This window comes from Microcaecilia unicolor, chromosome 10 (genome assembly GCF_901765095.1).
Source record: "Microcaecilia unicolor chromosome 10, aMicUni1.1, whole genome shotgun sequence".
Lineage (NCBI taxonomy): Eukaryota > Metazoa > Chordata > Amphibia > Gymnophiona > Siphonopidae > Microcaecilia > Microcaecilia unicolor.
In genome coordinates this window covers 198,984,626-198,998,157 of record NC_044040.1, presented here as the reverse complement: position 1 = coordinate 198,998,157, position 13,532 = coordinate 198,984,626, and the positions used below count along the sequence as shown (strand labels likewise).

General features: G+C 45.6%; 1 protein-coding gene across 1 annotated transcript in view; it reads left to right on the top strand.

Moving 5' to 3' along the window:
- Window positions 1-13,532, top strand: part of SPATA16 (spermatogenesis associated 16) — a 178,622-nt gene that overhangs the window by 35,191 nt on the left and 129,899 nt on the right. The window contains exon 2 of the mRNA XM_030215677.1: window positions 8,707-9,339. Coding sequence (XP_030071537.1) covers window positions 8,707-9,339 — 633 coding nt within the window. The remainder of the gene's footprint in view (window positions 1-8,706; window positions 9,340-13,532) is intronic.

Genomic DNA, 13,532 nt, shown 5'->3' with positions numbered 1-13,532 from the left:
TTACCCCACCCCTGGATTTTGCCACTTTACAAGGACATTCAAATCGCAACTTAGACGTCCCTTTCAAAAATGCTCTTCCATGTGGTTTACAATTTCTGTTACAGGTACTTTGCACTGTCCCTAATGAGTTCCCAATATAAGGGGCCCTTTTACTAAGCCATGTAAGCGCCTATGAGCGCCCAATGTGCGCCAATTCTGAGTTACCACCCAGCATGGCCTGGGCAGGAATTTCATTTTTGACATGCGTCCCCTATGCGCGCCAGAAAATAATTTTTATTTTCTGGCGCATGGCACAACTGGGCAGTAAAAGGCATTTGACACACATAGACCATTATTGCCCGGTTAACGAGTGAGACCTTACTGCTAAGTCAATGGCTGGCGGTAAGGTCTCAGACCCAAACTGGAAGCGCGTCAATTTTCATTTTGTCGCATGTCCATTTTCGGTCAAAATGTTTTAAAAAGGCATTTTTACAGGTGCATTGAAAAATGGATCTGCGCGCGTCCAACACACACACCTACACTACCGCAGGCCATTTTCAGCACACCTTAGTAAAAGGACCCCTAAGTTATATATTGTACCTTGGGCAATGGAGGGCTAAGGGACTTGCCCTGGCTCACACAGAGCTGCAGATGGAATTGAACCTGGTTTCCCAGGGTCTCAACCCACTGTAGATCGTCAGGCAGCAGCAGGAAGCAAACCTAGTTCCTCAGGTCTGCAACCCGCTGTACTAACCATTGGGCCTCAAGGTCTGGGTTGAGAAGCACTGGCATAGATATTCTTTTCGAATGCTTTGGGGGACGTTTTATATAGGCTCCCAGTTATGAAATTACCCCCACGCTGTTCAGTAGCATGTCTAGATGGGAGTTGCAAGACATGTTTTACTAAGTTTCTCACCTACCCTTACAAAAAAAAAGTTATGGAATGAACCACTCAGTAGGTAGACATTAGACAGAGAATACGGGCTGTGTTGTGAAATTCGGCCACTAATTCAAGCAGTAAATCCGGCTCTTATTGAAGGTCTTTGCTGTCCTGGGATAGATTGGTATAGAGCATTCAATCACTGCGATCTTCTTATATGGTTGCCCATGTGTGGAGATGTTGAGGTGGGAGGGGATGGTGGGTGTGGGACCATACTACAAGAATACTTTATTACTATTTGAGAGGAGGAAATATTGTGATTTACATCTGTCATATTTTTGAATATTATACTTTTCAATAAAATACAAATGAAAAAATTTTTTTTTTAAGAATTTCTGAAACTTAAATCTTATGACATCCTTTTTGGACCATCAAAAAACCACACAGTGAAGAGTGACTTGTCAAGGAGGAAAATGTCTCATACACCCGTGGCAAACTATAACACTTTATATGCACACAGCAAAAAAAGTAATCATCGACAAAAAACCCCAAAAGAAATTTTTTAGTGTTTTTTTTCTTTTGACCTATGCAAATATTTTTGTATTTTTTAGAAATTTCTTTTTTACATCGATATACAAAAAATTCGTTATTAAGGCATGAGAATTGCACTTCCCCACACTGGTTCAATGTGCAGTGCAGTGCTGTACTGTACAACAGCACACTAGAACTGAAAAATAAACAACTTATCTTAAACCCCTCTGTCTAGTTCATGTGAAGAGTGGTAACACCCCAGCTTCCAAAACTGACAAGTGTGTGGGGACCTCGGGGGCGGCGACTTCGGGGGGGCGGCAGCAGGGGAAGGGCCCCAGGGGTGACCTTGCCCCGGGCCCAGCCCAGTCTCTCAACGGCCCTGAAGTGTGCAAGTAAGTATGAGCTGCTTTATATGCATTTTCATGTTTTGCATCTCATATCTATGTAGCACAGAATAACCTATATAACGCAATATAACGCTTTTTACTTTTCTTCACACTCTCCTTAAAACTGGCAATCTCAAAATATCTCTTGATTATATTCAATTAAGGTAACATGTAGCATTAGAGGGGAAAAAGTCTCAGAATCAATCCTTCAATACCAGTCTCTTTATATAAAGTGATAGGATTTTCAGGGTAGTTCCAGTCTTCAGCATAGAAAATTCCTTCAATATCTTTATGATACACTGAGTTACTGGTCAACCCTTTTGTTTGTGACAAGTTAAAAAGTGACTATTATGAAGCACTTTTTTGGAGAAGCTATCATGCTGTGGACCCCACCGACTGTGGCCAAAGTTTCACTTGTGGCTGTTTCAAGGTACTGCGGTCAAGTCAGCTTATTTTTGCATTCCTTCCTTTCCACGTCACCATGTTCCCCCACTATATAAAGTTTCATTATGGGGTCCTTTTACTAAGGTGCGCTGAAAATGGTCTGCGGTAGTGTAGACGCGTGTTTTGGGTGCACGCAGAATTTTTTAGCGCACCTTATAACCCGGCGCCTCTCTTGTACAGCCAGGGATAGAACAATCTCCTCTAACCACAGGCTCCCGGTACAATAAAGAAACAGATATCCACCAGTAACTTCAAACTCAAGGACTTTATTCCATGCAGGTTTCTAGTACACAGTCCCAACAGCAGCATTCACCTTCAATCCTAAGTACCTATAAGTCACCTGAAAGTGTGTGGCCAGTAGTCCCCTTTAAGCAGAAGGCTCTTAGCACATCAGGATTCAATATAGGCTACAGTCAGCTTCAGTCTAGGCTTCTTATCCAGTGCACCATAAACATTAGTTCAATTCCAAACAGCAGCAGTCCATTCAATTCATCATCATAGTTAAATCACAAAGCAGCAGTTATACTCCTATTCTCTTCAACCTCATAATGAGCTCCATATTTTAGGGACTTCTCACACCCAAGGGATTCCCCCTGCAACAGCTTCACTAGTAAGGTCAATACTTTAGGGACTTCTTCTTACCCAAGGGTTTTCAGCCTGCAACTGCCTCTCAGACTTCAGTACTTTAGGGACCTCCCTGCCCAAGGGTTTTCAGCCTGCAAATACTTCTCGCCTTCCTTGCTGCTCTCCCTGAATTGAACTCTGAGACTCCTTCCCACCTGCCTAATCAATCCCTGGCTTTTGCTCTTACAACCAATCATTCTCCACTCATTAGCTTCTCTACACACCCCTACCAGCTGAGTTGAGCATGAGCCTAATGAGGAGCTCCTTCACACAGGGTTTCCTAGCTCTCTTTCCCCCTAGGGGCAGCCAATCTACACATCCTGTCAGCTTATTCCCTTGTCTTCCCATATTGCAGCTAGAAGTCCAGTCCGGGTTCCTCATCTCACCCCCTGGCTCCTTGCCTGCAATGCCTTCTGGGACTTGTAGTTCAGATTGAAGCTGCCTTAATCCAACTATCCTGGATGTGACTTTATCACAACCTATAAAAAATGCCCTTTTTTGCCAAAAATGGATGTGCGGCAAAATGAAAATTGCAGCTCGTCCATTTTGGATCTGAGACCTTACCACAAGCCAATGACCTAGGGGTAAGGTCTTACACAGTAACCGGGAGGTAATGGTCTATGCGTGTCAAATTCCACTTGACGTGTGTAGCTGCTGTGTGTCAGAAAATAAAAAATATTTTTCAGACGCACATAGCGGGCACGCACCAAAATTGAAATTACCGCAAAGGCCACACTGTAACCGGGCGATAACTCCAATTTGGCACGCGTTGGGTGAACATAGGCGCCTACGCGGCTTAGTAAAAGAGCCCCTAGGGCGCCAAAACCAATGACAGAGCCCTTTAAAACACATTAGGGTACAAATAAATCAGGTTAGTACCCTAACGCATCTGGATATGTGCCCCTAAATCTTTTCCCTTCAGTATTTCTTAAATTGGAATTTACACTGTATGATTTTACAAAGTTCTCAAGTCTAGCACTAAACTCTTCCCAATTAAAGAATAGGTGATTTTGCAAATGTTCATCAGTAAATAACTTAGCTGACAAAGATAATGATTGTTGAGTAGCTTTTTCATGAATGCATTCTCTTTATTGAGACAGTGATTAAAGTGCATTTTCATTGAGTAACAGCAGGTCTCTGTAACACTTCCTAACTTCACATTAATCACTTTAACACATAAAGATAACAGACAATCACATTTTTCTTGAAATCTACTAGATTAAATGGGAGGAAAGATTCCAAATCAGTCTTGAATTCTGAAAGCCTTAGTTCTCTTTATCTATCTATCTATCTATCTATCTATCTATCTATCTATCTATCTATCTATCTATCTAATAGATAGATACTTTGTTTTCCATAAATTTACTGATAGAACTATTTATTAATGTCCACTAAAAACACATCTTAATATACTATCCAGCTTATAATTGAAAAAGAAAAACGCCTATATTGCGACCCAAATCGGGAGATAGACGTTTATCTCACAAAAACGAATAAAGCGGTATAATCGAAAGCCGAATTTGGACGTTTTCAACTGCACTCCGTCGCAGATGCAGACAAAGTTGATGGGGGCGTGTCGAAGGCGTGGTGAAGGCGGAACTGGGGCGTGGTTATCGGGTGATCAGAGATGGGCGCCTTTCGCCGATAATGGAAGAAAAATATGCGTTTTTAGCGAGAATTTAGGGCACTTTTCCTGGACCCTGTTTTTCCACGAATAAGGCCCCAAAAAGTGCCCTAAATGACCAGATTACCACTGGAGGGAATCGGGGATGACCTCCCCTGACTCCCCCAGTGGTCACTAACCCTCTCCCACCACAAAAAATGATGTTTCACAACTTTGTATTTTCACCCTCAAATGTCATACCCACCTCCCTGGCAGCAGTATGCAGGTCCCTGGAGCAGTTGTTAGGGGGTGCAGTGGACTTCAGGCAGGTGGACCCAGGCCCATCCCCCCCCCCCCACCTGTTACAATTGTGCTGCTTAATGCTTAGTCGTCCAACCCCCCCCCCCAAACCCACTGTACCCACATGTAGGTGCCCCCCTTCACCCCTTAGGGCTATAGTAATGGTGTAGACTTGTGGGCAGTGGGTTTTGAGGGGGATTTGGGGGGGCTCAACACACAAGGGAAGGGTGCTATGCACCTGGGAGCTCTTTTACCTTTTTTTTGTTTTTGTAAAAGTGCCCCCTAGGGTGCCCGGTTGGTGTCCTGGCATGTGAGGGGGACCAGTGCAGTACGAATCCTGGCCCCTCCCACGAACAAATGCCTTGGATTTATTCGTTTTTGAGCCGGGCGCTTTCATTTTCCATTATCGCTGAAAAGCAAAAACGCCCATCTCACAAATTGTCGAATAAAATATGGACGTCTATTTTTTTTCGAAAATACGGTTCGGTCCGCCCCTTCACGGACCCGTTCTCGGTGATAAACGCCCATAGAGATAGACGTTTTCGTTCGATTATGCCCCTCTATACGTATAAGGAGGCAAAAAAAATCAGGTCATATTTAGAATTTTTGCACATTTTCCTGATTTTTGGGGCTTTTATTAGCATTGCTTTTTTGTTTTAATTTTTTTTTAAATTGCAATATATATTACAGCTTGTATGTAACTTCATAGGTTAATGAAAAGGTGGGCAACCACGGTCCTTGAGGGCCACAACCCAGTCTGATTTTCAAGCTTTTCACAATGAGTATGCAGGAGATTGTTTTCATGTAGTGATTCCATTATGTACTAGTAGATCGTATGCACATTCAGTATGGAAATCTTCAAAACCCAACTGGGTTGTGGCCCTCGGGGACTGTGGTTGCTCACTAATGGCCCTTTGACTAAAGTGCAGTAAAATCTGGGCTTAGTGCATTTAATGTTAAGTCCATATTTAGAGGCCCTTTTACTAAGCTGTAATAAGTACTAATATTTCCAAATTCCAAGTTTCCATGTTCAGAGCCACGGGGGAGGGGGGCAGGAGGGGGCAAAGTTAGGGTTACCATATTTTGTCCCCCAAAAAGGAAGACACATGCCCCGCCCCGTTTCACACCCTGCCCCACCCTCTGTCACACCCTCGCTCCACCCCCTGTCACATACCCCATCACCCCCCCTCCCATTACCTTACTACTGCCCTGGTGGTCTAGTGACCTCTTCGGGGCAGGAAACAGCCCCCTCTTTCCTGCCCGGAGCGCTGCCCTGCATGCATCCTTCCTGTTGGTGATCTCAGCGCTGATTCAAAATGGCCACTGAGAGTTGAAGTCTCGCCAGGTCACTTCAACTCTCGGCAGCCATTTTGAATCGGCGCCGAGGATCACCAACAGGAAGGATGCATGCAGGGCAGCGCTCCGGGCAGGAAAGAGGGGGCTCTTTCCTGCCCCGAAGGCGGAAGAGGTCAATCAACCACCAGGGCACTAGTAAGTAAAGGGAGGGGAGGCTAGCCATCTGCCCGTTTGTCCGGATTTCTGGACAAACGGGCAGATTGGCAAAACCCACCCGGTTGCCCGGACATGCCCTCAAAAAGAGGACATGTCCGGGTAAATCCGGACATATGGTAACCCTAGGCAAAGTTCCAAGGAGGGCCCGGTGCACGCCCAGCTCTAGCATGGCTCTCCTGCTACTGTGTGCCACAGAGCAGAGTTATCGTGTTAACTCTGCTCTGACAGCCACAGGTCCTTCTTCCTGCCGCATCCAAACAGGAAGTACTTTACACAGGAGGCGGGATGCGGCAGGAAGAAGGACCTGTGCTGCAGAATGGAGCTAGCAGGAGAGAAGACAAGCAAATAAGCAAGCCCGGGGGGAGCCTGGAGGGGGGTGGCGTGGGACTGGAGGGTGTGTAGCGCATGGGCCCTGAGGGGAGGCAGTGTGCAAGCCCAGGGGGGTGTTTGCCTCAGGCCTCGATTTGTGTCTCAGCGGCCCTGTCCAAGTTTATTTAGCTACCCTGCCCTATGGAAACCATCAGGGTGGTTTACAATCTAATATAGTAAAAAAAAAAAAAAAAAAGGAACAGATAAAAAGACAAAATAAAATAAAACAAAGGACATGATACAATAAGGGTAGTTGCAGTAGAGAGGGCAGAATGCGGCAGAAGGAAGGCCACAGAGATGGCCTCTCACTGTGAATCGCTGGCTGCAGGATCCTGTAGGTAAGACCTGCATGGAGGAAGGGGTAAAAGGTTATGTTCCTGTATCCGTGATGATTGTCAGCGCTCCTGGCACCAGGACCTACTTGGAGGCTGGGCCCAGGGAATTTTGCCCCCTTTCCCCCCTTTCTCATTGGCCCTGATAAGAGTTAGTCGGCCTCATAAACCCAGGTATTCAATCCAGTGTCTGGATGTTGTCCAGCATTGAATATCTAGGAATAACACCCGTGGCACCTAAAAAAAAACACTGCCACCGGCTGAATATTGACCACTTCATTTATTATCTGTGTCTTAGTTTTTTAAAACAGACTGATTGGACCTGTATCTTCCCTGTATCCCCCTGGCTGGTTTGGAACAAAAACGATGAAACCTATCATTAGTTTATGTGCCGGTTCAGATGGCAATAGCACACATGTTATTGATGTTTTCACATTATTTTAAAATGCCTAGTTATATATCTATCTATATGTTTCTCAGTGATAGTTACCTGTAAGATCACGTGGAGGGGTGTAATCGAACGGGGACAACCATCTCTAAGGGTGTCTATCTATAAGGACGTTCAGGCGAAGGGGTGAGGGAAACCCATATTATCGAAACAAGATGGATGGCCATCTTTCATTTCGATAATACGGTCGGGGATGCCCAAATCTCAACATTTAGGTCGACCTTAGAGATGGTCATCCCCAGTTTTCGACCATAATGGAAACCGAGGGTGCCCATCTCAAAAACAACCAAATCCAAGCCCTTTGGTCGTAGGAGGAGCCAGCATTCATAGTGCACTGGTCCTCTTCACATGCCAGGACACCAACCGGGCACCCTAGGGGGCACTGCAGTGGGCTTCACAAATTGCTCCCAGGTGCATAGCTCCCTTACCTTGCGTAACCCCCCAACCCCCCCCCCCCTAAAACCCACTCCCCACAACTGTACACCACTACCATAGCCCTTAGGGATGAAGGGGGGCACCTACATGTGGGTACAGTGGGTTTCTGGTGGGTTTTGGAGGGCTCACATTTACCGCTACAAATGTAACAGGTGCGGGGGAGGGGTGGGCCTGGGTCCGCCTGCCTGAAGTGCACTGCATCCATTAAAAACTGCTCCAGGGACCTGTGATGGAGCTGAGTATGACATTTGAGGCTAGCATAGAGTCTGGAAAAAAATGTTTTTTAATTTTTTTTTAGGGTGGGAGGGGGTTGGTGACCACTGGGGGAGTAAGGGGAGGTGATCCCCGATTTCCTCTGATGGTCATCTGGTCAGTTCGGGCACCTTTTCGAGGCTTGGTCGTGAAACAAAAAGGGAGGGATGGGTGTCCTTCCCTTTCGAAAATAATCTAGATAGTCTGACTGAATATTTCAGATATAGTTTTACAAATTAACCATAAGTGGCCTAAAAAAAAAGTCTGGAGTATTGAATTAAAATGTCAGCTTTAAATTCAGCTATTGTCTCTATATAAGTAACCGGCTGAGTGTTTCATAATAACATCAGCTATTCTGATTTCTGCTTTGGTAGATGCAAAATGAGCTATGGAAATGGAATGCCCAACACGAGTTAATTTGACTTATAAGTTAATCAATATGTTGTTTTGAGTTGGCTGCATCACGTGAAATGAAGCCCTGTATTTGTTGCATGAAAAATCTAGAAAATAAAATGTATTACAGATTTTAAAAAAATAATAATATAATGCCTACTATTGTTTGCCTTTTGACGTCAATTGAGATTTCATGTTTTGTTGACCTTTTCACACAGGACTGTTTAAAAGCCATGGACGCAGCAGGTGGCATAGATTTTGAAAGCACCGGGAATGAGAGGCATCAGGGAGAGGCTTCTCAGAAAGTGAATTCAAGCGGTGGTGTCAAAAATATCATAGAAGGAAAACAACTCAACATCCCTGACACGTTGCAAAATGTCAAAACCGGCGCAGAGGCGCCACCGGACGAGCTTGGAGTGGAACGAGTCAAAGCCACAAGTGGCTTGAAAGAAAAACAGACTCTTGATTTGCCGAGAGTGGGGTTCAAACGGAAATCTGAAAACGAAGAAAAGTTATCAGTGAAAAAAGATCCTCGGCTATTAGAGGTAGAAAACCAGTTAGCAATTCTGCCTTTACCTCGCATCCCCCTGAAGAGTATAATGGATGTGGAAATAAAGTTAGTCTTTGTTGATGAGCAAGACATTTCTTATGAGTTCGTCGAGTCCCTTGCGTCTACCAGTGCACAATCAACATGTCGAGCTGTTGAAATAGTAGACTCCCTGAGTGCACCTAATTTCAGTTTTCTGCCTCAGATTGACAAATGGCTTCAAGTGGCATTAAAGGATGCCAGCACTTGCTATAGACAAAAGAAATACACAATCGCAGCAGGACGGTTCCGAACAGCACTTGAGGTAATAAAGACAACCATTTCATTTGTATTAAGTGTTGTTTTATTTTAGAGTATTGTGATCAAATACTGTGACCAGAAAAGATCTAGAAATAAGCAGATAGTGGATTTTCCTTTGTTTTCTGTGATGCTGTTACGGCCTAGATTAAGTTTTCCTGCTTAAAATCCCTTTGTTCTCTCTACATGCGTCTTTTCAAATGAAATATCGTTTTACATATCAGACGAAAATAGGCCATGATAGATCATATGAGGAGGATTCAGTTTAATGATCTGGGCAGGTCTTTGCCTACAGACAGAAAGTCAAAAGTCAGGATTTTTGTAGTAGCAATGGGTCCTTCTTCATACTTACAGTAAGCAAAAAAAAAAAAAAAAGAAAAGGTTTTTGTTAAAATAAAATATGAGCTTAGATTCTATATATGGCGCCTAAAAAAACCTACATCGAAAAATACCCACTTAAGTAGGTGCCTTAAGTTTGGCGTGGTTTATAGAATAAATGCTTAAGCAGAGAGGTTGCATGTAAATTTAGGCGCAGCCTATTGTACCAACACTACTACTACTTATCATTTCTATAGCGCTACTAGATGTACACAGCACTGTACACTTGAACATGAAAAGACAGTCCCTGCTCGACAGAGCTTACAATCTAATTAGGACAGACAAACAGGACAAATAAGGGATAAGTACAAAGAGAGCAAGATTCCGGAATCCCAGAGACTACTACTACTACTACTTATCATTTCTATAGCGCTACTAGACGTACACAGCACTGTACACAGAGCTTACAATCTAACTAGTACAGACAAACAGGACAAATAGGGGATAAGGGAATTACTAAGGGCTCCTTTTACTAAGTGACAGTAAGCCCAATGCAGGCTTACGGCCCGCTATATCAGAAGTACCACCAGACTACCGCAGCAACTCGGCGGTACTTCCCACCCCTACCGTGCCGTCATTTCCGGCAGTAATTGGGCAGTGCCACACGCTGCCCGGTTACTGCTGGGTTAGCATGGGAGCCCTTACTGCCACCTCAATGGGTGGTGGTACGGACTCCCCCCCCCCCCCCCCCGAACTGGCCGCATGGCAAGTGCTTTACTTGCTGCCCAGCCATTTCCTGCAGGAAAACGAGTCCTTCCCTTTTACTAGCTGCGGTAAAAGGGGGCCTCGGCGCGTGTGCAAAACAGTAACCCCTGTTTTTTATAGTGCAACTCCAAAGGGGGTGTGGCCAAGGGAGGGGCATGGATAGGTCAGGGGTGGTTTATATGGAATAATTGCACGTACTCATCTAAATGCTATTAGATGTGAGCATTTGCACCGACCTTTACCTAACATAAATCCTCATTGCCTAAAGTTAGGTATCAAAATGCAAACTTACACTAGTAATCTTTAATGGTAGAACTGTGTAGAACTGCCTTTATAGAATTCATGCTTGGCACCCTATATCCTGGCGCCTAATTGTAGGCAACGTTTTCTGAATCTATCCCTAAATATCAGGGCCGGCAAGAGACTAGGCCAGGCCCGGGGCAAGGCCGCCCCGCCTCCGACGCCCCCCGTCGATCCCCGCCGCTGCAGTCCGCGGTCTCACCTGCCTGCCTCCACGGCTCCGGGCCCCCTGCATTCAAGACGGCAGTCACAGATCGTCTCTCTTCTGGCCTTCCCTCCCTGTGTCCCGCCCTCGTCTGATGTAACTTCCGGTTTCTGTGAGGGCGGGACAGAGGGAGGGAAGGCCCGTAGGGAGGCGATCTGTGACTGCCGCTTTGAATGCAGGGGGCCCAGAGCTGAGGAGGCAGGCAGGTGAGACCGGGAACTGCAACGCCGGCGGCCTGACCCCGGTGCCGGGCCCCCTTGGAGGCCCGGGCCTGGGGAATTTTGTCCTTCCTGCCCCCCCCCCCTCTCGGCGGCCCTGCTAAATATAAGCACCATTTATGCACATAGAAGTCCTTTTACCAAGCTGCAATAAATAGGGGCCTGCAGTAGCAGCAGCAGCGTCCGTTTTTGCTACGCACCAGGGCCCTTTTTATTGCAGCAGGTAAAAAGCCAGAAAAAACACATGACCATGTGGTGGTGGTAAGGGCTCCCGCACTACCCCGGCGGTAGAAATTTTTTTTTCAAATCCATCAGCGCTGGAACTGGTGTGCACTGGAGGCAAAACTACTGCCGGCAACCGCATTGGGCCAGCAGTAGTTACGGGTTGCCGTGTGGCAAGCCTTTAGTAAAAGGGTCCCTAAGATTATAAGATACTAGCGCTTACACACATGAATGTAACATTCACGCACAAAAGTGGTAGGCGCACACTGAGCAGAAGTCTATAATGTGAGTGTGGAACAGATAATCTTCAACACTCTTACACTTGCTTTTAAGGTCTTCAGATTTGGCCTTCCTCTCTATTTATCCAGTCCCTCTATTCCATATTCCCCAGTTAGACTTTTTGTTCCATTACGGGCCTTTTAACTAAGCTGCAGTTGGGCTAGTGTGCAGGTAGCGTGCACCAAATCGACAATACTCATCGGGTAGCGTGGACACCTGGTGGTAATTTTGAAGTTGGGATGCACTGTTTCCTGCAATAGAAAATATTTTTCTAATTTCTTCCGCAGGTGACGCCCCCGGCGGTAATCGGCAACGCGGCCACATTAGCGCGTGCTACATGACTACTATGCGAGTAGCATGTGAGCCCTTCCCGTTAGGTCAATGGGTGGCAGTAAGGGCTCAGGCAGTAAATAGGCACGCGCTACTTTTCATTTTAACGCACAGCCATATACTGCCCCAATAAAAAAAGCCTTTTTTTCTTAGCCACAGTAAAAATGGCCCAGCGCCTGCCAATTTCACACATCCAAACTACTGCAGGCCACTTTTTATCACAGCTTAGAAAAGGGCCCCTTAAAGATCATTGTTTATGCCTCCCTAGTCCCAGGTTTGCCCAATTGGAATCCACCCAACATCACGCCTTCTTCTTTGCCGGTCCCTCTCTTTGGAATTCTTTGCCTCTACCTATCTGATCTGAACCCTCTTTCGAGACTTGGCTGTTTCACCAAGCGTTCGGTTCCATTTAAGAATGCCCTCCATTTTGCTACCATTGTTCCTATCAAATAGCTTTATTATCAATTCCTTGTTACTGTTTTCCCTTTCCCTTACTGGAAATTTTGATTGCTTGATTGTTCGAGTGTGTTGTCTTCTTTCCTATCTGGATTCTACTTCCTTTTCTAATTTTTTTCCTTCTGTTTGTTATTTTTTAGATTGTAAACCGCTGTGATCTGCTAATTAACTAATGGCAGAATAGCAAATTTTTATAAATTATAAGTTACTAGTAAAAGAGGCCCATTTCTGGAGCAAATGAAATGGGCGCTAGCAAGGTTTTCCTCCCCAACACCCCCCCTCCCTCCCTTCCTCCCTCCCTACCTACATACCTACCGACCCCTTCGTGGTTCTGACGCCATTGCTCCACACCTCTTGAACGCACCATACGCCATTGCTCTGCCCTCGTTGTGTGACGCCATTGCTCCGCCCTCTACGTCATCACGTTTGACGCGAGGGCGGGGCCCCGAGATGGCGATTTTGGTGGCTTCACCACCACGAACCTTCGAACCCGTCTTGATGACGGAAGTGACGTCAGTGTCTTCAGAACGTTGAGGGTGAGTTTTATTATATAAGATATTGAGTAAATGCAAGGAGACATGCACAGAGGGAGGCATATGGAAGGGGTATGGGCGTGTCAAACATTTATGCAATTAGGTTATAAAATACTGAGGGGCCCTTTTACTAAAGCGCACTGAAAAATGGCCTGAGCTGGTGTAGGCGCCTGTTTCGGATGCACGCAGGTCCATTTTTCAGCGTGACTGCAAAAAAGGCCTCTTTTTTTGTCTGAAAATGGACGTGCGGCAACATTAAAATGAGCTCTGAGACCTTACCACCACCCATTGAGTTGGCGGTAAGGTCTTACGTGCTAACCGGGTAGTAAACACCAGCGCGCATACACTGCCAATTACCGCCCGGTTAGCACCACATGGTAGATAATAAAAAATATATTTTCTGCTGTGCGTATCAGACGCGCGTAAAAAATTGAATTACTGCCCGGGGCATGTAGTAGCCGGGCGGTATTTCCAAATTGACGCACGTTGGACACATGTAGGTGCCTACACACCTTAGTAAAAGGGCCCCTTGTCTTTTCCCTGAAAGTGCTACATTTAGGATGTTATTGACATG